Source organism: Drosophila albomicans, chromosome 3 (genome assembly GCF_009650485.2).
Source record: "Drosophila albomicans strain 15112-1751.03 chromosome 3, ASM965048v2, whole genome shotgun sequence".
Lineage (NCBI taxonomy): Eukaryota > Metazoa > Arthropoda > Insecta > Diptera > Drosophilidae > Drosophila > Drosophila albomicans.
The window spans coordinates 32,460,623-32,484,901 of record NC_047629.2 but is presented as its reverse complement, the minus strand read 5'-3'; the positions used below and the strand labels follow the sequence as shown (position 1 = coordinate 32,484,901).

The window sequence follows — 24,279 nt, the reverse complement described above, 5'->3', positions numbered from 1 at the left end:
CAACAACAACAACAACAAAATAAAGAAAATTCAAGAAACTAAAATAGAAGTTGCGAAAATGTTTATCGCAAGTTTATTGGGCGACAGCAGAACAAAAGAAATTCACTGTGCCACAGCATTATAATGATCTTTATTGAAGTCGTTTGTTTGTTTGTTTTGTTTTGATTGAGCAGTCAAAGCTCAAAGAAATTTTTAGTTTTATGGATCAGATCTGCAAGCAAGAATTTTCACACTTTTCATTATAAGTCCTTGTACCAAAGTTGAGAGAAATTAAATAATTATCATTTACCTAACTATTTTTAAAGATCAGTATTTCTAAATAAATTTAAATTGCTTTATTTATTAAAAATGGTTAAATATAATTTTGGATATATTGGATATAATTTTTTTTAAGTTCGTTCTTATAAACATGATCTATACATTTGTTATTTGAGTTTTTAGACTATAATTGATAAGAAAACAATTTCAAAATTTATATTTTAATTCCTTAAAGATTTGTCTGTTGATTATAAAAATTCAAATTCAACTGAAATCATCAAAACAAAATAAAATAGTAGCATTAGCACATTAAAATTTTGTATTTTATTTTTGATAAATAATCAATTTAAAATGGGGTAAGAAAATTTTAAAAATATTCGTTTTATTTATTTGTATTCTTTTCAAAATATACATGATTTTAGCTTATCTCTAGATTTCAAAGAAATTATGCTAAATCACACTCAATTCCTCGAAATATTTTTTATTAAAACTTGCGCTATATTTTTTTTTTAAGATCTAAAAATAGAAGTAGAAAATTCCAATGTATTTATTTTGTACTATCCAACTAAAAATAGATCAAAAGAAAGAACTGCTTATGTCATAATAATATTTCGAAATTGTAATAAGCTTGTTACAACTCCAACTATGGACATTGATGGGGCAAGATTCCGCTGCAATTCTCTAGCTAAAGAATGAGGCGCGTTTGCCTCAAAAGAATAGTAGGTGTGGCAGCCACAAGAAAGGTGAATGAGGTAGGTAGGGGGAGGGGGCGACCCAAGATTGCAGTAGGGCGACCCCAAAAAAAACGAAATCAAAACAATCCACACGGATGCGCCCGGTTGCCTGGGCGCGTTCCAATTCCATCGAAATGAACTTCAGGCGCGGACAAGGCACGTGCCGCATGATTGCGCCTGCTGTTGCTGTTGCATGCCACCATGAAGCGCCGCGGACGTAGCTGAAAGGGAGGGGAAAAGAGGAGAAGCCAGCACACCCATTCGAAAATAAACAAATGGTAGAAGAGAACTTCTGAGGCAGCGACGCAACGTCTGCGCCTTTGACTGATGATGATTGTGCCAGGGGATTCGTCGAGTGCATTCCCGTAATGCTATTTATGATGTATTTCTCGGTTAATTAGTTGCAGCTGGAACGGCCAAGGGATTGCCTTGGCTTCCGCATCTTCAACATTCCCATCAACTCTGACTCCCATCCCCTATTCCCATCTTCATTTCCATCTGCGACTGCTGCGCTCTTTTTGGGCTGTCACATCTATTCGTGCTGCTTGATCGCTGATGGATGGCTGCCTTTGCATCATTTATCTTCCAGGGAGTTGCACGTGGAACTGCAACGACTTCCCGGAATTGGAGCAGAACCTCAGTGCCACACAGTGGCAGCTGCAACGCCCTGAACTTCCCTCACTCCATGACTTGGCTTCCAAAAAATATTACGATCCACAAATTCAGCCGAATAATTATAAACTTAAATTAAGCTCGCAATTAAGTCGTTAAATGTTGTTACGCAAAATTAACTCGTCTCTTGATCATAGTCGGAATTGGCATTATAAAAGTCGGATCAGCATTGCGAAGAGTTAAATCCATTGAGTATGTTTTCCATTTACTTTCAATTTATTCTCTTTGGGCTCTGTTGCCTGCTGCTTCATGTGCTGGCCAAGCCGCAGCTGAACGAGGATTGCGAGCTCAATGCAGCTGACACCATGGTAACCAATATGAGGCCACAATCATCACCTTCAAGTAACCAACTTCATCTCATTACAGCACGATTTTTGCTGTGAACTGCACGAGGAATCATCAGAGTTCACCGAGTGCCAAATGGATTGGTTCTCAAAGCTGGAGCCGAACAGCTGGAGCAGGCCTACATGTTTGTGAGTGCTCCTCAAATCCTCTCCAGTATCTCTCACTCTAGTTTCTCCATTGCAGTGCACAGCTGAATGCGCCTTCAACGCAACTGAGTATCTAGCTGCCAATCGTCAATCGTTGAATCTGCGCAGGATTAAAGAGCATCTGGAAGATGAGCTAGACAGCAAGGCGGAGCAGAAGCAGCTCTACGAGACTTATGTGAAATGCGATAAGCATGGTGAGCAAGCAGTGAAATCTCTCACTCCAACCTGTTATTTAAATCGATTGTTCCTTCCCTTGCAGCTCTTTCGCTGCTGCGCCACAAAGGCGTTCTGGCAATTGCCAAACATTTGACTACACATGGGTGTCATGTGTATCCTGGCCTTGTGCTGGAATGCGTGGCTAACGAGATGATTCTCCACTGTCCAGCTGAACGGTTTAGCAAGGTGGCACAATGCCGCGCCACACGCGATTATTTGCGTCAGTGCTTCGCGTATCTGAAATACAAAACTTAAGAGCTAATTGAAGCGTATACGTAATAAAGCTCATTATGTCTGACAATTACATTTCAGATCTTTCTCTTTGACATAATCCTAAGCATATATTTCTTCCTTCCAAGGCAGTTTATCTCCATAGGGATTCTAAGAGCTGCATCTTAGCTTCTATTGATAAAGCTCTTGACGTCTAAAAAGATTCTTTGTACAGCACCTATGAACTGTGAATAAGCAACTACATGCTGTTGTTAACGAGCAGCTTCAGATGACAAGCAAATGATCTCTAAAGCAGATCACGTCTAAGGTAATTCAGACAACATCACTCAGAAGATGTGATTATCGTTCCAGCATATTGTTTTAGACCTCAGACAAGTGCAAATAATGTTGTTGACAACGTTTAGACTATTTAAAATTCAATTGAGCAGGCATCAAGAGCAATTCCAGTCAAAACCGAGCTTTGAGACTAGATTTAGGTGCTAGGCTTATTTTGCCAGCATCTCCATTAGGAATATGAAATTGTAGTTATGACTTCATCTTAAATTAACAGCTAATCTTAACACTCAACAATCAGTCTAGTTAATTATTGCTGCTTATGTGTTTAATGCTTGTCTACAGTTAAGTATTAATTACGCTAGAGAGACTTAAATGTAGCTTTACAGATCAACATGCTATCACCAGATCCCCATCCAGCTTCACTTCATTGCATTTATTGAGCTGCTTGTTGAAACGCTTCTCAAATTTCTTTGCTTGTTTCTCGCTCAGTTCCGTCACAGCCAAATGCTTTACGTATTTCTTCTCCAGCTTCTTCTTGAGCTTCTCCACAAAGATGGCACCGGGTTGCTTGGCCAACACCTTCTTCAGCTGTGCCGCCCAATCGAATTCGCGGTTCTCTGCAGCAACAGCATCATCAGCAGCAACTTCTGTGGCAGCTTCACCATTCTCCACTTTGGACTTTTTCTTGGGCGGCTCCTCAACTGCAGCAGCTTCTTCTGCGGGCTTCTGTTTCGCTGCCTTGGCAGCTGCAAGTTCCGCCTGTTTGGCCTCCTTCATTTTGTTCAACTCCTTCTCGAGTATGTTCCACACTTCTGTAGCCTTGTGGCGTGGCATACGCATGCAGTTGCCCACAAAGTTCTCGAATTTCGCCTTCTTGCGCGGCACATTGTCAACGCTCTGCAGACGCTGGAACTCATTGCGCAGCTGTGGCGTCAGTTGATACTCTTCGCTGTCGAGAATGGCGCGTATGATGTCCATCCAACTTTCTTGCTTCTGGGCATTCTTGTTCCTAGGCTCCTTGGGCACAAAGTTTTGATTGGAGTACTTCTGGGCTTCGGAAATGCATTTGGTGTGTGCCACATATTCCTCCTCGTAGAAGTCTTTCAGGCAGTCCATGCACGACACGTTCTTGACGTTGCCTCGGCATCTGGTCTGGTAGTGCTTCTCCACGGCTGGCTTCTTTACGGACTCACCGCAAATGTTGCAGGTAAAAAACACCATGTTCAATAGATTATTTACTCGAAATCCTGGACGCTAAATGCAACACGTGCGCGGCTAAATTTTTTTTATTTATGTGCCGCGTTCCATGTGTGACCGTAGTTGAGTTTATAAGATACGCAATTTGAGGCATAAAATATACCAACATATACCGCCTTCCATAGTTATGCGATAACATTTATTTTAACGTTTTTTTAAAAACGCTTATATAGATTTAAAAATATTGATTGCTCTATTATCCGTGAACAATCAATACTTTTATATCTATATAAGCGTTTATGTTAATTTTATACTTTTTTTTGTAAGCCAGTAAAAATAGTGAAAACACAAATGACTTATATATTAATATGCTTGTTATTAATATTAAAGAGTGCGTACAAGCTTTTTAGACTCAGACATCCTTGAAAACACGAAATGTATGGAAAATTAAACCTTTTTAATTATAATATTTAAAATACGTTATAGCCCGCTTATAATAAATCACTTACTGTTATTTTCGGAGTCGCGTTAATGCTGCGTAACAGTGGCGCCACATTGAAGTTACGTACCAAGCAGTTTCTAATCGACTGCAATATATCCAACTTTGGTCATCTCTAAGTGTTGCTGCTTGTGATGAAATTACATCGCTTCAGTTGTTTTTCATATCATACGCATTTTTTACAAGGTGACGTCATGGTCAGCACGCACCATTTTATGCCATCGCTAGCGCCTAAAAAACTATGTCGAGCTCGCGATGTTGCTGTCTATGATGAAATTACAATACTTTTAAGAAGTAGATGCTTATGGCAAACGTTCATGGATATAACAAAATAATACAAAATAATACTGTAATAATAATAATATAAAAATATATCAAATATTTACCATAATTGGTCATTTGACAAATATTATTGCCTATACAAAATTGATATATACGTTACTACTCCGAATTTTCGGAGTTGCTTTTGATATGTGCAACAGTGGCGCCACTTGTGAAGTTACGTAACAAGCAGTTTGTTAACGACAACAATACATCTCAACTTGTGCCATCTCTAGCGGCTGAACAGCTGTGGCGCGCACGCTATGTTGCTGTCTTTGGTGAAATTCCAACGCTTTAAAAGAATTGTTGTTGATGGCATACGCACTAATTACAAGGTGACGACACACCCGATACGCAAATTCAGCAAGAGTTCAACGGCCATGGATGCCAAATACGAACGGCAGCCAAATGTGCTGCGCAAAAAACTATCTAATGTGGTGCCAGGATCAGTGAATCTCCAAGTGCTTGGCGCTGGTGCCAATGGATCTCCCAGCGCTGTTTACCTCTTCACCGATCAGTCTCGCTATCTGTTCAACTGTGGCGAGGGAACACAGCGTCTGGCGTATGAGCACAAGACGCGACTGTCGCGCTTGGAGCAAATTTTTATGACACGCAACACGTGGACTTCGGTGGGTGGCTTGCCGGGCTTGGCGCTGACCATACAGGATGCTGGCGTACGGCAGCTGGGAGTGCATGGACCGCCGCATCTGGACACCATGCTGCAGAGCATGAGACGCTTTGTGATGCTCAAGAACCTACAGATGCAGAACATCGACGCCACCACTTCGCAGCACTTCGAGGACTCCATCCTCAGTGTGCAGTCGGTGGTATTGCGCAGTGAGAAGCAACCAGAGCAGTCTGTCATCAGCTACATATGTAAACTAAAACCACGCCCAGGTGCCCTCAATTTGGTCAAGTGTGTGGAGCATGGGGTGCCGCCTGGTCCACTGCTGGGACAACTCAAGAATGGTCAGGATGTGGAGCTACCAGGTGGCAAAGTGGTTCGCTCTGTCGATGTCACGGAACCCGGAGAGACAGCGCTCTCCTTTGTCTTTATCGATGTACCAAGCGTGGATTATTTGTCTGCTCTGCAGGCTCAGGCTAAGGAATACAAGCAACTTGCTGACTCAGAGCTCACGGAGGTCGCGCTGGTGGTGCACTTTAGTCCGGCGGCGATGACAGAACATGCAGACTATCGTCAGTTTATGGCGGAGAATTTCTCGCAGTGCACAGAGCATATCTATCTCAACTCCCCTTCAAATAGTTTCTCTGGCTATGCAGCTACTCATCGCATACAATATCAGCTGCATCAATTGGCTCCTTTGGTGTTTCCACTACTCGCCGAGTCGCTGGAACTACAGCACAACTGTCCCTTGAAGAAGACAAAGCTAGAGGAGGAGGAAGCGAAAGAGGAGCTGACTGGAGAAGAGAGTAAGAAGCGAGAGCAGCCAAAGAAAGATGACCAGAAACAAAGTCTGAATCAGGGTGTTGTTCCCATGACCAGCTTTCATCTGCGACCCAAGAAAGGTGAGCGAGAGATTTCCAACTATATTATAGCATATGTATATCGATGAGTTATATTTGATGTTTATTTAAAAAGAGCAAACTAATATAGAAAACTAAGAGCAAGCTTTGATACAGAAGTCAGAAAACAGAATAGTATTTAACCTTTCCACAAGGATTTCAAATTTTAAGTAATTTTACCATTCAGTAACCTTGGGTTTTCAAAATTCGTTTTCTTACTATTTTAAATCGCCCAATAAAATGAGCAGGAAATTCCTTACTAATTACACTTTGCAATAATATACACATTTAAAAATGGTTTCTAACATAAATAAAAAAAATAAGGATCTTGGACATTTTTTATAAAACGAAACTTTTTTAATTTTAAATTTTTAAATAGATCGAATGGAATTATTTAGAAAGTCAATTAATAAAATTGTCTTGAAGAGAAAAAACAAGTAAGAAAGTTACAGTCGAGTGTGCTCGACTGAGATACCCGCTACCCATTTTTAATAAAGGCAAAATATTGCGGTATTATTTTCAAAATATACCAAAAATACTAAAAATATACCAAATGATATGATTGGTATATCGATATAGTACACCATTCAAAATATATCATAGACGGCACAATGGACCAGTAGACGTTTTTGTCCATACAAAAGTATTTCTTTAATAACTTCCACAATTTTTATCTGATCGCAATTAATGGGACAATAGTTTCGAACCTTAATTACTCGGAAGTAAGAAAGCAGAAAATGTTAATAAACAAATTATTCACCAACCGTTTCAGCAAACATTTATGTTAATTATCGCAATAGGTCAGCGATTTCACAACGAATGGAAATAAATTCTATTTAGGAAAACAAGTATTTAAATAGATGCAATCTTGATTCAATTATTAGTGTTCCTTATTTAATCTCTCTTTAATATTCTTCCCATGTCAACAAGCCATTGCTTTTCGAAGTATGATAAAGTAAATGATGATACAATTAATAATATAAACCAAAGTTGCATATTAACTAGGAGATATTAACTTATGCGATTATTCAACAACTTACATAAATCATATAGCATACAATCCTATATCATAAATTAATCAAAACCAAATATTCAAGGTCTCGATCGCACGCTGGAATCAAAATTGACGCCCGAGGAGTACATCAAGGAGACGCACGCGGTGCCTGGAGTCACAGAGCTGTTGGCTAAGCTGAAGTGCGACACAAAGCTGAGCCAAGAGTCAGAGCTGGCGACAGAAGGACGCAGCAACTATCCACGCATCATTTTCCTGGGCACCGGATCGTGCATTCCCAACAAGACGCGCAACGTGAGCTCCATTCTCATCCAGACAGCAAAAGAAGCATTTGTGCTGCTGGACTGTGGGGAAGGAACACACGGACAGATTGTGCGACTCTATGGAAATGAGCGTGCGAAAGAGATTATGCTGCAACTGCAAGCGATCTATGTGTCCCACTTGCATGCGGATCATCACATCGGACTCATTGCATTGTTGACCGAGCGACAACAACTGGCACCAGAGGCACCTCTGCTCTTGTTGGCGCCACGTCAAATCGAACCTTGGCTGCAGTTTTACAATCGTCAAATTGAGTCTATTGCTGACTCTTACACACTGGTGGCCAATGGCGAACTTCTAGAGAATCCACTAAGAGGCGAAGGTGTTGAACGCTTGGGCATCGACTCGATTGGCACTTGCTTGGTGCGGCATTGTCCACATGCCTTTGGCATCAGCCTAACGCTGCAAGCCGAGCACGAGGGCGAGCCCATTAAGATCACCTACAGCGGCGACACGATGCCCTGCGAGGATCTTGTCGAGCTGGGACGCAACTCCACGGTGCTGATACACGAGGCGACCATGGAGGATGATCTCGTTGAGGAGGCACGCATCAAGACGCATAGCACAATCTCGCAGGCCATTCAACAGGGTCGCGACATGCAGGCCAAGCACACAATACTCACACATTTCTCACAGCGCTATGCGAAGTGTCCTCGACTGCCCAGCAACGAGGACATGCAACATGTGGCCATTGCCTTTGATAATATGCAAGTGACTGTGGACGATTTGAAGGAGTATGAGAAGCTTTATCCTGCGTTGATGGCCATGTTTGCCGAATACACCGAGGAGCTGGAACAGCGGGCAGTGAAACGAGAGCTCAAACAGGAACGAAAACGCAAATTGGCGCAAACGTGATTTTGTAGATTTGTAGACAGTTTAACGCATCCACTTTGCCTTCACTTAGTTTCAGTTACAACGTTTATACGAATGAACATTTAATGTATTTCGAATGAGGCATTTTATATATTTAAAAAGTAGTTAATGTGAAAGGCAATTCACTATTTAAATCGAAGTGGTGGCAGCTTTCAATAATTATTTTAAATATTTTGTATATCGACTACTTTTAAAGAAATATTGTTTAGGAAACTAAGTAGTTAAAGCTATGCCATCGCATTCAATTTCCTATACCTTCCAAAGGCAAGAATTTCAGGTCTTATATATCTGTTGCATATCTGCAAATATTTGGTAACTTGTTATCAACAGAAGTAACAACCCATAAACTTTATTTCACACTTTCTCATATCGCATAAACGTTGTAAATTTGTAAAAATCTGTCATTCAGTTGTAGATTTCGATCATTAGCTTCGCCTCTAGTGTTAAGCCAATTGTTGAATTACTTACAATAAAACTAATTGTATTTTTACACAACAAAAGAAAAGAGTCGATAATTTGTTTGTTGGTGTTTTTGTTTGATTTATTTACTTAATACGCATTCGCTTGCAACAGGTGTCTGTGTATTATTAAAACGCTCATAAAATTACAAATTTTGTTTTCATCATTTTAGTTTAGTTTCTCAATTATTATAATTATTAATTATTAGACAAAAAGGGCACTTGATTTTCGTTTCATTATTTTAGTAATCATTAATTATTATTTGCTTTCTGTCAAAGTCAATAAACATTTCATTTTTTTAAGGCACTTTTTGTGTTCAACATTTGAATTATTTTAATATCTGTTGATTATTTTTTTGTATGTGGTTTTTCATTTTTTATTTTTTTGGAAATTAGCTGTGACTAGTTAAAATTAGTAGATAAACGAAATTAAAAGAAATTATATCAAATATCGCTGCTGATATTCTGTTTGGTGTGTCTGTGTACGTGTGTGTTTGTGTGTGTGTGTGTGTGGGAAAACTTCTGGTTAATAATAGATATACTTTTTTTTTTGGTTTTATAAATAAACATAATTTCAACATGTTCTTTAAAATTAAATAAATAGTTGTACATTATTTAAATTAAAGAGAAAACACATCCTCGGCAGACGGCGGCAATCGGCAAAAGTGAACAACAATTAAATTAATTATTATGATTATCATTGAACGCAAGAGCTCAACAATAAATAATTGATAATTGCTAATGCCTCGACTGCGCTGCAAGTTATTAGACTACAAATTCATTACGATTAGGCTTTAAAACTTCATCTCCTTTTTTTGGGGTCAAAACAAAACAAATATCTTAACGGTTCTCCAGAGGATCTTTTCGATCGATTTTTGGGTTTCGGTCTAAGCACGTTCCACATAGTTGCCGGGGAATGTGCCAAAGCAGCCGGTGCGCTGTGATGTGCCCACAAACCAACCATCATCGCACTTCTCCAGCACATGAACCAGATCTCCCTCAAAGAGCTCCAGCTCATCGGAGTTCTGTGGCCGATACTTGTAGAGTGCGCGATAACTGCAAATCAGATAAGTTATAGAATGTTTGATATAATATAAGTTGACTTAGGAACTCACGTCAATGGCTCGGAACTTGTGTCCACATGCAACGCATCTGTCTTGTGCAGCGTCCTGGTGTCCTTGAGTATTCCATTGGGTGGCTGGGATCCATTCTGTGTCAGCGTGTTGAACTCGTTGTTGATATTTGTGCGCAGCACGTCCAAATTGGGACGCAGATTTGTCGTGCTCTGACTGCTGATGACTGTTGTCGTTCTAGCCGCAATGTCCTCGGCTCCAATATCAGTTAGAACCTAAAGTGGGAAGATTGATATTAGATTAGACTTAAATTCTTGATGTGTGATAGTAATATCTATTATAAATTTCAATTCTAAAAAGCTGACTTATCTATGGAACACAAAGTTGTTATTAAATGTAACTAATATTGAATGTAAAATTATTTAAAACGAATTGATATAATAAAAGACATTTCGATTTATTATGCAACTTTTGTGAATGTGAAGATGAAAACTGTGTAAGCTTATTAATTTAATTTCATAATTAAACAATTTTTTATTCGCATTCCAAAATGTAATTAAAATAATTGAATTCGATTTATTATTTAAGTCATAAAACAAAGTTTATCCTTTTAAATGGGATAAAAAGCACAATAGCACATATTTTGTGAAATAAATTTGAAAATTATTTAGAAAGTTCATTTCAATATTGAATGTTTTGCTTTTCTCCTTTATTTTTGTCAATTTATATTCAGTCTTTAAGGTGGAAAGTTTGCCTGATCTTTATTTGTAATAAATAAACACACAAACTAAATAAATCATAAAATATTTATATACTATAATAAACAAAGAATGAAAAATAAAAAAAAAACTATTTATCTACTAAATAATATTAATATATCACATAACAGAATTAAAGTATATCATCCCATCGTATCACTAACTTTATATAGTAAAACTATCTTATGCTACTCTTTGACTTACCTCCACATAGGAGACTGGGAAAATACCCTTGCGATTGGCGATTTTGCCCTCGAACCAGTTGCCGTCGACTCGTCGTGTCAGTGTGACCAGCTCTCCCTTGTTGAGGGACAACTCGACACCGGACTGAGCCTGGAAGTTGTACTTGGCACGCGCTTGTCCCTCCGATGGACGCTTGGAAGGTGTGCGAGCGCCATCGCGACTAACAATCTGCACATCAAAAAAGATAGGGTATTAAAATAGTCAAAGACAAGAAGAGAGAGTTTAATTTACCTCGACGTAGCTGGCGGGCAGCAGTCCAATCATCGCATTGTGCTCGCCTTCGTACCAATTGGGATCGATCTGTCGTCGAATGTAGATGACGTCGCCCTTGCGGAAAGAGAGTTCCCTAAGAAAGGAAAAAGTATTATAAGATATGCAACTTATAAGCTCTTAATAGCTACTCTTACTTAGAGCTCTGTCCCTGGAAATTGTAGAGTGCCCGGGCAACGGTCTTGGGACCCACAAGAGATTTGAGGGTCACGTCTGTGGGGAAATCATCGTAGCGATTGAGAGCAATCGGTGATTTCTGTGAGGGTGTGAAATTGTCGGTGTGTCGTCGCGAATTCATGTCCTGCAGCTCCTGTAGATACTTGCGTCTGCGCTCCTCCTGATACAATTTCTGCATATGCTCCGCTTGTCGTATGGCTAATTCCTCCTCCGATAAGTTCTGCTTATACTCATGCCTCAACGGTGTCTTGAAGTGAACATTCACGTCTGTGTCGATGGGAGAAACAAATCGAAAATTTGTTTTTACTATACATATGTAGATGCATTTATTTTGAGTAGAGCAAAGGTCAAAAGCCGAAAGCATTAGACGAAATTCGAGTTGGGTTATCGATCCATAGGTGTTGGTCTCGTTCTCTCGCAGCGCAGCTAAACAATACCCTGTATTAGTTAATTAAGACATTAACTGAAACAATGAACTATATGTAAAAAGGTAAAGAATTCTGGTTGAACGAGTTGGGCATTTTAACTGAGTATTAAAATCCGCAATTTTGAAAAGTATTATAGTATATAAATTTTGGAATAGTATACATTTTAACTGATACTCGTATAAATATAATCTTAGTTATGAGATCATTGGTAGATAAATCATATACTAAACGTAACATCTCATATTCTCTACTAAAGTCGAACAATAAAACAGCGTATTAATTATAAGGCACAATTTTTCAGCACATCAATAATGATATTACAAGTTTTAAATAAGCGAAAAAGTATTACAACCAAATGGATTGCATTGTATGAAATTGATTTCTTCTGCTGTCGACTTCTTATGATGATTTTACGCTTTTTAAATTATAGTTGAACTCTTTGAAGATCAATTTCAATGGCGTTGACTAAAGAAATTTGATGTCCTATTAATAATAATCAAATAAATACAAGACACAAAGACAAACACAAATTAAAAATATATCAGACCATAATTGCCACTCTGATTAAGATTTCGACTCTCCCCAAATGGTTAATAAACATATGTTTCATCAGATTGAAATTTGATATTTTTTATCTTCTTTGGAAATCGTTAGCAGAAATCTTAAATATCTTTCTACTACCACATAATTTCTATCATTTTACTTTAAGTCACAACAATAGACCCCCTTAGCAGTTGTTAATAAATACAGGGTATGCTTGTTGTTGACACTAAAAATAGCAACAAGAGTCGTTGGGGCAAGTGTAAGACGAGCTAACCGCAGAAATATTGTCGCCGTCGCCTCGTTATGAAACTGCTGTTTTGCTCTTATCTCTATCACTAACTGTCTACGTAGCTTTAGCTGTATCTCTAACTATTGCTCTGGCTGTGGCTGTAGCTATAGCTGTAGCTGTATCTGTAGCTATAGTTGTAAATGTATCTGTAGCCGTAGCTGTGCTTTGCCAATTGGTAAGCAAATAAACAACTAACGTTTGTTAGCTGACACTGTCTCGAACTCAGCTCGGTTGTTGATCGCACGCTTCGCCAAGCAGATAGATCGCAGATAACCCCGCCAAAGATAGAGATGGCAACAAAAGAAGAGACAGAGAGAGAGAGAGAGAGCAAGTGCTCGTTTAGTATTTGGAAAATTGAATTAACATTTCTCCATTGTATCGAAAATGAGCCGCAATTGAAGTTAATGCTCGTTAGCCAGCCACTGATAGCTAAATGGGAGACACAGTCTCCTTCTCCGTCTCCGTCTCCAATTGAGACAAAGTGGTGCAATCCACATCTTTTCTGGGGAGTGGTCAGTGTTGAGTGGAGAGTGGGTGACCAACTGACAGCAAAGTGCTAATTGACTTATTGCTTTTAGTGGCTTTTTTCTTTATCTCAAACCATCAAAAGGGTAATTTGAATTGAAGAGCTACAAGCACAATTGCTTGAATGCACTTAATGTGCTCAGAAGAGAGCTTAAAAATTGTGTATAGTATGTGAATAAATAAGTCTATTATATATTATATTCATATAGAGGATTTTACGATCTAACTTTAAGACTGTCATTTAAAGCGATCAACTTAAATCAACTTTAATGATTTCAAATGGATTTGCATATATAAAAACTGTTTACTGACAGGCTATAAACATTAAGAATTTATGGCATATTATAAGCAATTTATTGATTAACTATATCAGTAGCATTTAGCAACTTAATAAAAATCGCTACACAATCCAATTTTTGGTATGGTTTGGATTAATCAATGTTTTAAGCGGCATTCAAAGAGAAAGTTTATTTCGAAATTTATAAAACATTTTTGCTAAATTATTGTTTTCAATTTTTATCAATGCATTTACGCCAAAAATTTGTTGTATTATGTTGAGTACATAATTTTCTTTAATTTGATTAAACTGCTTAAGCTGAAGTACTCCTAAGCACTCTTTATTCTGTATTATAAATTCAAGTTCACTTGTGAAATAGCACCAATAGCACTTTTAAAATTTAGTTTTCATTAAAAATGTATAACTTTTTATAACAAAAAATTCCCTAATTATACACAACATTGAAAAAAACTTTTAAAATAGAAAATTCCTTAGGAAATTAAATGCAAAGTATTCACAAGTAATTTGAAATTATTAAAAATCCGCCATGATTGTGAAACTCGCAGTCAATTATAAAATAACTGCCATAACTTAAGCACCCCCATTTATTTTAAAGGTCTCACTAGTGCTAAAATCAGTTGAGTTACTGTTATTATCTAAGCAAAACCTCAACTCGCTTGTCGTGATTTATGAGTTCAACAAGATTGTCTAACTGAAAACAAAAGTGAATAATCTGCAACTTGAAGTCGAGTTAACTAACAATTTGTGTTTTGACCTTGTTTGGCATAGTTTTGAAGATACTATTTTATGCCTGCAGATAAAACACGACGAGTTATTCATGAACTTGAGCTGATGAATAGAATGAGCTGAATGAATAGGAATGCGGAGTGAGTGACAAATCAATTGAGAATGCACGCAATGAAATTGCGCAGCTGTCTTTACATGAAGTTTCTTCACCCGCTCTCCACCTCCTCTAACAAATAAATTGAAAATTTCTTTTGCGTCAAGTTGTCAAAAAGGCAATTTCATGGAAACTTATTTGTGGGGGACACAAAAAACTTTGAAGCAACTGCACAAATATTTGTGTTTACACAGCGACAAAATGTTGAAAACGAACAAAAAAAAAATGAAAGAAAAAAACGCCATAAACTATAAAGCAACGACAACAATTACGACAACAATTTGTTGTACAACAACAAGTAAAAAAAAAGAGCTTAATTGACACTTGAGGAGATTTTTCACTTTCACTGATTTTGCTTGCTGTGGCGCCGCAATTTGCAGCGTTTTGAAAGTGTTGCCGATTTTCATCTTTCACTGCACACACACATACACACTGCACTAAACTGCATTGCACTCACACACACACACACATACACATATAAACCAGTCTTGCCGGCTTTTCCGCGGCTTTTCCTGCACTGTTAATTGTTAATATGCTAAGCGAGTCAATTGGGAATTTGCTTTGCTTTGCTTTGCTTTGCTTTCTTTTTATATTCCCTACCTTACCCTATTCTCCCCACCTTCTCCTCCTGCTTAGTCACACTTGCAATCAATCAAAATCAGAACAACAACTCAACAGCTAAGTAGCCGAGAAGGCTACGAGCAGCTGATAAAGCTTAACACACGAAGACCGAAGACGAGACACAACTACAAAAACCGACAACGACAACAACAAAACAGCACAGACAACGATCTCTGTCTCTGTTTCGCTCTCTCTCTTTCTCTGTCTTTCACACTCACGTTGCGACTCGTAGTCAACTGCTCTGAAGCACGCGTGGCGCTCAACTGAAAACAGAAAACTGAAATCGAAATTGAAATTGAATGAAACTGAAAAACAGCGCAACTGAACGCTTGAGAGCATGAGCAACTGAACAACTGCTGAACTGACTGAGCGCCAAAAGACTTGGTTTGCTGTGAATCGTTTTCAGTTATCGTCGTACTACGAGTGCCGTTTTATTTGGCGCCCCAACCTCACGTTTATTCAGACATTACAATTGTTGTGGCTGTTGTTTCTTCTTCTACTTCTGTTGCTTCTGCTTCTTCTTGTTCGGTTTTAGTATTGTTGTGTGAATTACTCATGGCGTACAGTGGATCACATAGCACGCGCAACAACAGTGGAAACTATTCTATTGATAAGCGTTAAAGCGTGTTTTTGAAGTCTTTTCAGCTAACAGCCGAATTGCTTAGCGGCATTTATGCTGATAGCCAGACATGTTAATGCAGCTTTTAACATTCACATTAACAGCAGCTGTGAAGATTTGTCATCATTGATAGCCAGACATGTTAATGTTGCTGTTAAGCTTAACAGCTGAGGCAAAGACGTTGGAAATCGCTCATTCGACATGTTAGATGAATTGACAATTGATGACCAACATTTTAATGCTGCTGTTAAATTAATGTAAAGTAAAATGTAAACATAGAAAATCACGCATTCGACATGTTAGATTTTCAGCAACATAATTATCTTTTACACGCCAAAAAAAATGGAATTACCTGACTTTTAAATTAAAAATGAAATATATGGCTGAATTGTATTCTTGTTTAATCGAAATGTAGATCACCATTATTGAGAAGTAGAACTATAAGAACTCAACGATTATTTACCAATTGATTAACTTTTGGAATTATACATTTTTAAGAATTAAAAAAATAAATGCCATAGAAAATATCACAAACAAAATTCATATTTAAGAATCGCAGATTTTTATATTGAACCAGAAATTATCAGCGAAAATAATGGAAAGGAATAACAAAAAAAAACCATAGGGAAACACTTATAAAAAAATTTCACGTCTGCATAAAAACTTGCAAACTTTGAGCAAGGTTTACACATTTAAAGAAATTCTAAAAATAAATATTTTTAGATTTTGAAAACAGCATTTCAAGCTTTCCCTTGGGTGCGGCACTGAATGTTTCCCATTAAATTTATTGTTATCGTTTTTTGTTTTTAAGTACAACGAAAACTTCCTAGAATTTTTCCACTGCTGTGCTGACGTAAGACGCAGCTTCGTCATACATTCCACACCCATGATTCCGCATAATTAGCTGCACAGTTAGCTATTGGCCCCACTGTATTTGCTGCAAGATCAGCAGAGAAGATCGTTAAACCCGAAAAGCTCAAGCATCAAGCTTTATATCACGAGTTGCGCGAGACGTGAGCTGCCTGGCAAAAAGCTATCGAAGTTTAAGGTGAACTATCTCGCTGAGATTGTCTCGCTCTGTCTCTTCATCGCTGTTTCTCCCTCTATATGTCTCCCTCTCTGTCTCTTGGTCTCTCTCTTGGCTCTCTTTCCTTCTGCTTGTCTCATTATCACATCATGTGATAACAAGTTTTCATCGTATTTTGCACAGCAGAGAGAAAAGCTGTGAGAAAGCGCTTAAAAGCGGAAGGTCGTTTAGTCAAATGAGAAAGTCTGTCTGTGGCATTTAAAGGGGGCTAAGTGCTGAGGGCCAAGTTGTACGAAGGCTGCAACAAAGAGGAGCAAGTTGACTGCAATACTAACTGCCGCTTTGCCACTGCAACTGTGGCTGCCGATGTTGCTGCTGCTGCTGCAACTGTTGCTGTTGTTGCAACTGCTGCTGTTGCTGCTGTTGTTGTTGTTGCTGCCACCTGAGCAGCGGCATGGAGCCGCCTATTGCATGCTGATTGGCCAAGTACGCTTGTCGCTGTCCAGGCAACGGCAGCGGCGTGTGTGGCAGCCCCACAATGTGATAGCCAATGCTTAGTTCACTCGCTGGCGGTGTTGGCGGCGGTGGCAACATTGGCGGCGTCGTTGTTGCATAGTCGATGCTGCGTCGTATCCACAGCAACTTGCCGCAGTTGGGCATATCGCAGACACTGCGATGCAATGAGGCAGGCGTAAGCTTTTCGCTATTGTTGTAGCTGCTGTCGGCGCCGCTGCTCAGCGGACGCTGTGGCCACTCAACAGAGCTGTTGTTGTTGGTCTCAAAGGAGGCATTGTGGCGCCACAAGCGTTGCCGCTGTCGCTGCAAGTGCGTGCTGTCATCTGTCAGCTCTAAATCATTGCAGCTGCCATGCAACTTCTGCTTCCAATGCACGCGATTCACAGCTGTCGAGGGAATGCGTCTGTTGTTGCTGATATTGCTGATGTTGCTGTTGTTCCGGCTTATGTTGCCACTGAGGTTGTTGCTGTTGTTGTTGTTGTTGCCATGGAGATGCTGGCCTGCGTAGGTGTTGCTGCGTCGCGGCGCCAGCGTTTGATGTATCATGCTTCAAGTTATTTGCTCCCCTTTTTGTTGCACTTGCCACACGCACAAACACTTAATGCTGCATTATGCAACCGGCTAGCGCATTCTATTTTTGCCACATTTAATTAGGCAAAACACTTTGTGGCACACAGTTCTCCACTCGATACGACGTTTTTGGCACGGAAAAGTGAAACTAACTAAATTGTTGACGAACGTTTTACTTTTCCCTGAGCCACACTTGTTTTGTTGCCACACTGTTTTGGCCATGGCAACGTCGCCCTCTTTGGGGGTGGCTTTCCAATAACGGTGGCAACTTGCCTCGGATTCGTGCCTCGGCTCGTGCCTTGGACAGGTGTCGCGTGGTCGTCGTGCTAAGCGGGTCAACATTGTCAACTGTCCATCTGTCCGTCGGTCCGTCCGTCTGTCCTTCTCTCTGTCTCGCTGTCTTTGTTATTGGTGCTATCGATTAATTTGGTCAACTAATGCCGGCCGCACCTTCAAAATGTAATTGCAGCATTTGCGGAAATTTGTTGCGGTAGTAAAACGGAATTTCACAAAGGTCATTCAATGAACTAAGCACGCAGCGGTGTCGTCCAAGGGGGGGTTGTAATAAATTAACTGATTGTACAAAGATTTCCCAAATAAATTGACAGTGTTTTGGGGTGGAATTGAACTACCAAAAATTGGTAAATAAAATAGAAGTAGAGTATATTAAAAATAAATTAAGGGAAAGGAATCTTTGGGGTGGTATTACTTAAGCTAATTTTATAGTTGTATGTCTATAAAAAACAGCGCTACATTAATGAATACTGCTAACAAAAATCGTGTAAGGTATTTCGAAATTATGAGATAATAAAAGGAAGAATTTCTGAAAGTTTTTGCCATACTATTGTAATGAATCTAATTTTGTCACAAAATGCTAAGTACATATTATTTGAAACGATCTATAAAAATTAATTTTTACTACCAACAAGTGACGGTTGCAATAATAAAAGTTGTAATAATAAAAGTTTAGCTAAATATAGTTCCAAAAAAAGGAAACTAAACACTTAAAAATACAAGTATTTTTCACATTGTGCAAAGTTCATTTAAAGCATTTAAAAAAATAGTTTTGATTATTATCAACCAGAAAGAAGAGAATATTTTTTGACTACGACATTTATGAAGATTCAAACTATTCTCCACGATCATAACTAAACTAAACTAATCATAACTAAAATAGCTAAATATATGTAAAGTACATGGACACATTTTATATTGTGCATTATTTTAGAGTCCACTCAAAATTTGACATGGCAGCTTCTAAAGTTAGGATAAAATTCAAGTTTCTATATGTAAAGGGAAAGCTTTTTGAATGGATTTATATATTTTTTATAACAGATTCAAAAATTCATTCGAATTTGTATATATTTCAAAGTTAGATGGTTCACAAACTTCTAAGTACGCAAATGTATTTAAATTGAATCAACTCTTCATAATAAAATTAGCATGAATAAAGAGGAAACGATTAACAATTTTCATCGTAAGTATTCCAAGCAAATAAGAAAATGTTTACTAATCTAGGAAATATGCATTTTGAATAGACATATTAACAATCTTCAATTACAAATTCATAATTAATTTGAATCTTCAACCAATAATATTTCATTAACATAGTTTTTAGTAGAGCTTGAAGCAGCGTGTTTAGTTGGGCAAACTCAATTGTTGAGGCAGATCGCAAAGCGTGGATCGAGGGAGCGATCGGCTCACTCACCTGTACCTGAATCAAGCTGATCACCATTGGTGTGATGGCTCACCGCCGAGGAGGAGGAGTAGGGCTCGTAGTTTAGGCCCTTGAGTGGCGGCTGTGGTGGAATTGGCGGTGCGGCGCTCGAGTCGAAATCTGCGCCAGCAATGACAGAAGTAAGGGAACAATTTGGGAGAAGAGTTTAAAAAACCAATAAGGATAATAAGAGTGGGGAGTGGAAAGCCTTGAAGAACCAAGCTGAACAACACTACGAGATTAGCAGCAGCAAAAAAGAAAAGAACAAACTGAACCACTGCACCACCGAGTTGTTACCTTGTTGTTACCTTTTCAGCACTTTGTTACCTTTGAATGTGACAGCCATGCTGCGTTTGAGACGCTCCAAAGTGTTGACACCGCCAGCGCGCTTTGCTGTGGTTGCTGTGTTCACTGCTGTGTTGGTTGCTGTGGTGCTGCTGGCATCTGCTCCATCGGGCACATAGCGTGCCTTGGGTCGATGCATCTGCGGATCGAACTTCTGGTTGGCAAAGATGTCTCCAAAATTGGTCTGCGCATGTCGCAGTGACTTTGGAGGTCTTATGGGAGAAGTGCTGCTGGCACGCAACGTTGCACCACCTGCACCACTTGCTGCCGCACTGCGTTGTGGCTTTCGTGGCAACGCTGGTGTGCGTTGCGGATGCTTGTGGGCCACCCAATCTCCGCTTAGATGTGGCGAAATGTCGTGCACATCGCGCAGATCTGCCAGCGAGGTGGACAAGTAACGCGGTGGCAACTCTGGCGACGATTCGTAGCGACTGCGCAGACTCCGCACTTGCCCTTCGGTGGCACAGCTGTTGCTGCTGTGACTGCGCGTGGGGCTGCCACGTGGCAAGAGCTCACGCTTCAACGCTGCCGTCTTGCTGATGATGTCGATGTGTGGCATCAACAGGCCACGTTGTCGTCGCCTGCCACGCTCTGGGGACGGCGTGGCGCCACGTCGTTCGAATTTGTGCGTCAGTTGACTGACGTCGTCGTCTCGGGGCAACGCATCCGTGGCAGTTGCCAAAGCGTCTTTTGATCCTGCCTGAAATTCAGGATCGCTGCGCGCCTTCCGCAGCGTGCTAAGCCCAAAAAAATCACGCCTCTCATTGGATTGATCGCGCTGAATGCTCTCGAACTTCTGCTTGATCTTCTGTACCTCTCCAGTGTAGACGCGTTGCAAGTACGAACTGGAGCATGCCGAGATCTGGGATTGCGGCGACAAGCTACGCGATCGGTAATAAGCGTCGTAGAGCTCAAGACTGCCAGCGGGCGAACCAGGCGCGTAGCTGAGCAGCTCGTGATCCGGCCGAGTGTTCCCTTCGTTGTCTTCTTCGGGTGGACGATCGGGCGGGCTGTGCAAGTGAAAATTTACGCGTGCCGCACTGCGTTCCCCAAAGATGCCGCTCAGATCGGTCAGCGAGTTGCTCAACTCCGTGTGGGTCACTTGAGTTGATGTGTGCCTCGCCTGCTGTCGCGCCTGCATGTTCTGCTCGATGAGACGCATCACCTCGGCCTCGTCGGGGGAGCTGTCCTCGCGTGCATGGTAAATGGTCTTGGGCGGCTCCTCGAACTGACGATCCTCAAAGTATTGAATCTTTTGATTAATGGGATTGTCCTTGTCCAACTGAGAAGAGTCCTCCACTGGCTCTACCTTGACAGGCTTGGGCTCACTCTTAGGCTTGGGACGCGGTGGCACCTCGGGTGCTTTAGTCAACGTAAGCTCTGCGTTCTTGGCTGCAATGGCACCGCGCGTTTCTCTGGCCACCACTACGGGCGATTGACTGCGTGTGGCACGTGGGAGTGTTTGCGGTTGTTGCTCCTCGCGTTTGCGTAGCACGGGACCAAGCAACTGTTCTTTGGTTATGCTGGAGTTGCAGCGCACCTTGAGAGTGTTGGCATGACTGCTGGGCTTTGAGCCCTTCTCCACGGTGACCACAAAGTGCTCCTCAACGGCGGGCTTGCGATTACCCGCATAGATTTCGTTTAGTTGTTGGGTAATTTTCTTAATCTGATCTTTGGAGAGTGTGCTGACGAGATCGTTGCTGAGATGGCGCTCAGGATGAGAGTCACGCGGCTCCTTCGACTCCCTAGGCTCTCTAGATTCCCTCGGCTCTCTCGATTCCTTCACTTCTCTCCCCTCCAGGCTGCTGGCCAGGTCTGCTACGGTGTTGCGTCGCCATTGTCGCTGCACCGGCGGCAACTGTGCCGCCTCCTCACGCTGTTGCTTTAGCAGCTGCAGCTGCTCGAAGTTCTCGCGCAAATCCTCAACGGACTTTTGCTTCGCATGCAAAGCCTGATCCGCCTCGTGGCGCCACTTGATGGCGCTTACATCCTTCGAGCGATAATGCAAATCGCGGTCCCGCTGATCATCCTGTAACTTTCCCACCAGATACTGCAGCTCCTTCTCCGCACGCTCATGCAGTCGCACCTTGCGCCACTCGTCAAAGTCCAGCAACTCGGCGTCCTTCCGCAACGGATGAAAGTTGCTGGCGGATGTGGCACGTTCCAGCTGCCCCACGCGTTCCAGTGTGCTGTAGAAACGATTCAGCTCGGTGAAGCGTTCGCAATTGTTACGATAGCGGCAACTCGGACTGTGTCGCTCCAGGTAAGTCAAGGAGGTGGCACTGTGTGCCAACTCTCCGCATTGATAGAGGCTTCCTGTGGCTGCCACCTGTGTCTGCCGCTTGCTGCGATCGTCGGCGCTGCTTAGGCTGCTGGCGCGTGCCACCTGCTGTTGATCCTTGTCCTGGCGCTGACTCGAGCGCAGACTGTCAATGCGACGACGCGATGGAGAACGCACCTCACGTTGCGGCGTTTGTGGCACACGTACTTCGCGTGTCGGGGAGAAGCGACGTTGTCCCAGCTGAGGTTCGCCTTGCGGGGATTGGGGACGCGCAATGTCCGTAACAGGAACGGGACGAATGCTGTGCTGTCCCTTGTTCTCATACTGCCAGACGAGATCCTCAATGCAACTGGGTGTTTGCTGCTGTTGCAACACCGCCTGCGCCTGTTGCGCTGAATAATCGTAAGTGTCCTCGCCATAGGGCGGCTCATGCAACGAGCAGTATTTGTAGTCGCTGCTGCTGCAATTTGCTGCCTGTGGCAGAGAGTGTGGCATCTGCGTTGCCTGCTTCGCATTGTAATCGTTCCAGAAGTTAGTTTTCTCGCGGACGCTCTCACTGTACGCTTGTTTAGGAAGTGTCTGTTTAGCTTTTGGTTTCGCCTTGCTCGCTGTGCTAGTTGTGGCACGTTTGCGTGGCACGTGCCCCTCGCTGCGGCTTGTTTGGAGCGCCGGCTTCGCTTTGCCGACATAGGTCTTAGGTGGTGCCACTGGGACCACGTATTCATGCCGCACCATAGAGTCAATGGAGTAGGTGGAGTTGCTGCGTGGCAAACTATCGTTGGAGGCGCTGCGATGCACTGTAGCAATGGCTTTGATCAACTGCCCTTGCCCCGGAGTGGCCTGCAACTTGCTGTTGCCGCTCTTGGGCAGCACCTTCTTCAGTGAGCGACTGCAGTCGAGCAGATTCTGTGGACGCACCTGGGGGAAGCACATGGTGTGGCGAGTGGTGGTGCTCACCGTGCTCTGCCGCAAGCGTGGCAAGCTCTTGCTGCGCGTATGTTGCGCCTTGCAGGTGGCATACGAACGTACAGCCTCGCGGACTTCCTGCGGGGACTTCAGCGACGGATCACGCAGAATGTTCGTGCTGGCCTCGAAGTTGGTGCGATTGGCGGGCAGCGTGCTCTCCAGTCGCTTCTTCTCCTCGGCAAAGCTGCGCTCCTTCGATATGCTGCGGCCAAAGGCCACCGGACTGCGACTCGAGTGTCGCAACGCCAACAGCCGAGCGGGACGACGACTTGGACTCACGGAACGCAGGCGAGCGTGATGCTGATGCTGCTGCTGCAGATGTTGCACTCGCATCAGGCAGCCATCCTTACTACGCGTCTCTTTGGTGGCGGTCAAAGTAGCCAGCAGAGTGGACACTGCGCCAGCGGACTTGGAGCGACAGATGGGTTCACGACGCGAGCTGCTGACTTTCCTCAAGGTAATCGAGTTGCTGGTGGAGTTGCCTCCAGGTGGTTGAAAGCATTGATCGTGTCGCGACTTCGAGCAGCTGCTGGAGACCTTGACAGTGCTCTTGGTACAGGAGGAGCGACGATTGGGTGGCAAAGGAGGCGCCTCCTGGACGAGTTGCTGCTGCTGTTGCTGCTTCTTGCTCAGCGGTATAAACGAGGGTAGATTCTTGGAGAAATGGGAGAACATGGCGTTGTTGTTGTTGGTAGGTGGCGGCGGAGGAGGAGGCGGTGGAGGTGGTGGTGGTGGTATAAACTTCGGAGTTGCTTCCTGTTGCTGCTCTTCTTCCTCCAAGGGTTTTGTGCTCACGCGTATCTTCGTTAGCGTCGGTGTTATCTGTATGAATTCAAATTCTTCCACAATTTCTTTTTGGAACGGAAATAAAGTTTATATTAACACGCGTTCTGACGGCTGCAACATTTAAGTGAGGTGCCACGGTGCTTGCTGTGCTGTAAACTCGGCTAACAACTTCAAGTGAATGCAGTGGTTCAATGTGTTCAATAGATTACCAAATAAAGTAGTAAAGAACGAGTTAGGTTTGAGAGTTTCAGAGAGAGAGAGAAA

The 24,279-nt window shown here is 41.8% G+C and overlaps 4 protein-coding genes across 28 annotated transcripts in view; 2 read left to right on the top strand and 2 right to left on the bottom strand.

Annotated features, from left to right (window-relative positions):
• The first annotated feature begins 1,337 nt into the window (after nt 1-1,337).
• Nucleotides 1,338-2,732, top strand: LOC117568268 (uncharacterized). The gene is given in 5 exon segments (XM_034248758.2): nt 1,338-1,972; nt 2,031-2,103; nt 2,106-2,137; nt 2,193-2,349; nt 2,415-2,732. Coding segments are annotated over 5 exon segments (588 nt in total). The 5' UTR covers nt 1,338-1,858; the 3' UTR covers nt 2,627-2,732.
• A 444-nt stretch (nt 2,733-3,176) lies between these two features.
• LOC117568267 (uncharacterized protein C16C10.8) lies at nt 3,177-4,179 on the bottom strand. Its single transcript, XM_034248757.2, has one exon. It carries the CDS (start codon nt 4,097-4,099, stop codon nt 3,266-3,268), a length of 834 nt encoding a protein of 277 aa, XP_034104648.1. The 5' UTR covers nt 4,100-4,179; the 3' UTR covers nt 3,177-3,265.
• An 850-nt stretch (nt 4,180-5,029) lies between these two features.
• LOC117569260 (ribonuclease Z, mitochondrial) lies at nt 5,030-9,481 on the top strand. Its single transcript, XM_034250360.2, has 2 exons — nt 5,030-6,422; nt 7,517-9,481. Exons 1-2 carry the CDS (start codon nt 5,159-5,161, stop codon nt 8,605-8,607), a joined length of 2,355 nt encoding a protein of 784 aa, XP_034106251.1. The 5' UTR covers nt 5,030-5,158; the 3' UTR covers nt 8,608-9,481.
• A 99-nt stretch (nt 9,482-9,580) lies between these two features.
• The window catches only part of LOC117569258 (sorbin and SH3 domain-containing protein 1), a 44,529-nt gene continuing 29,830 nt past the window's right edge, over nt 9,581-24,279 (bottom strand). For 16 of the 25 annotated variants that reach the window (XM_052005195.1, XM_034250333.2, XM_052005187.1 and 13 more), the window contains 6 exons: nt 19,965-24,080; nt 11,565-11,871; nt 11,389-11,503; nt 11,119-11,325; nt 10,199-10,431; nt 9,581-10,139 (listed from right to left, as the gene is read on the bottom strand). In XM_052005195.1, the coding sequence (XP_051861155.1) occupies nt 9,971-10,139; nt 10,199-10,431; nt 11,119-11,325; nt 11,389-11,503; nt 11,565-11,871; nt 19,965-24,080 (5,147 nt within the window). In that variant the 3' untranslated portion in view covers nt 9,581-9,970. Of the gene's footprint in view, nt 10,140-10,198; nt 10,432-11,118; nt 11,326-11,388; nt 11,504-11,564; nt 11,872-15,172; nt 15,281-15,406; nt 15,500-19,628; nt 19,758-19,964; nt 24,081-24,279 lie in introns of those variants that run through there. The other 9 variants (XM_052005196.1, XM_052005198.1, XM_052005200.1 and 6 more) reach the window with 5 other exon arrangements.

Coding starts and splice junctions, on each gene's coding strand:
- LOC117568267 (XM_034248757.2), bottom strand. CDS start 4,099: ATGGTGTTTTTTACCTGCAACATTTGCGGTGAGTCCGTAAAGAAGCCA.
- LOC117569260 (XM_034250360.2), top strand. CDS start 5,159: ATGTTGCTGTCTTTGGTGAAATTCCAACGCTTTAAAAGAATTGTTGTT. Junction 6,423..7,516: donor TCATCTGCGACCCAAGAAAG/GTGAGCGAGAGA, acceptor CAAATATTCAAG/GTCTCGATCGCACGCTGGAA.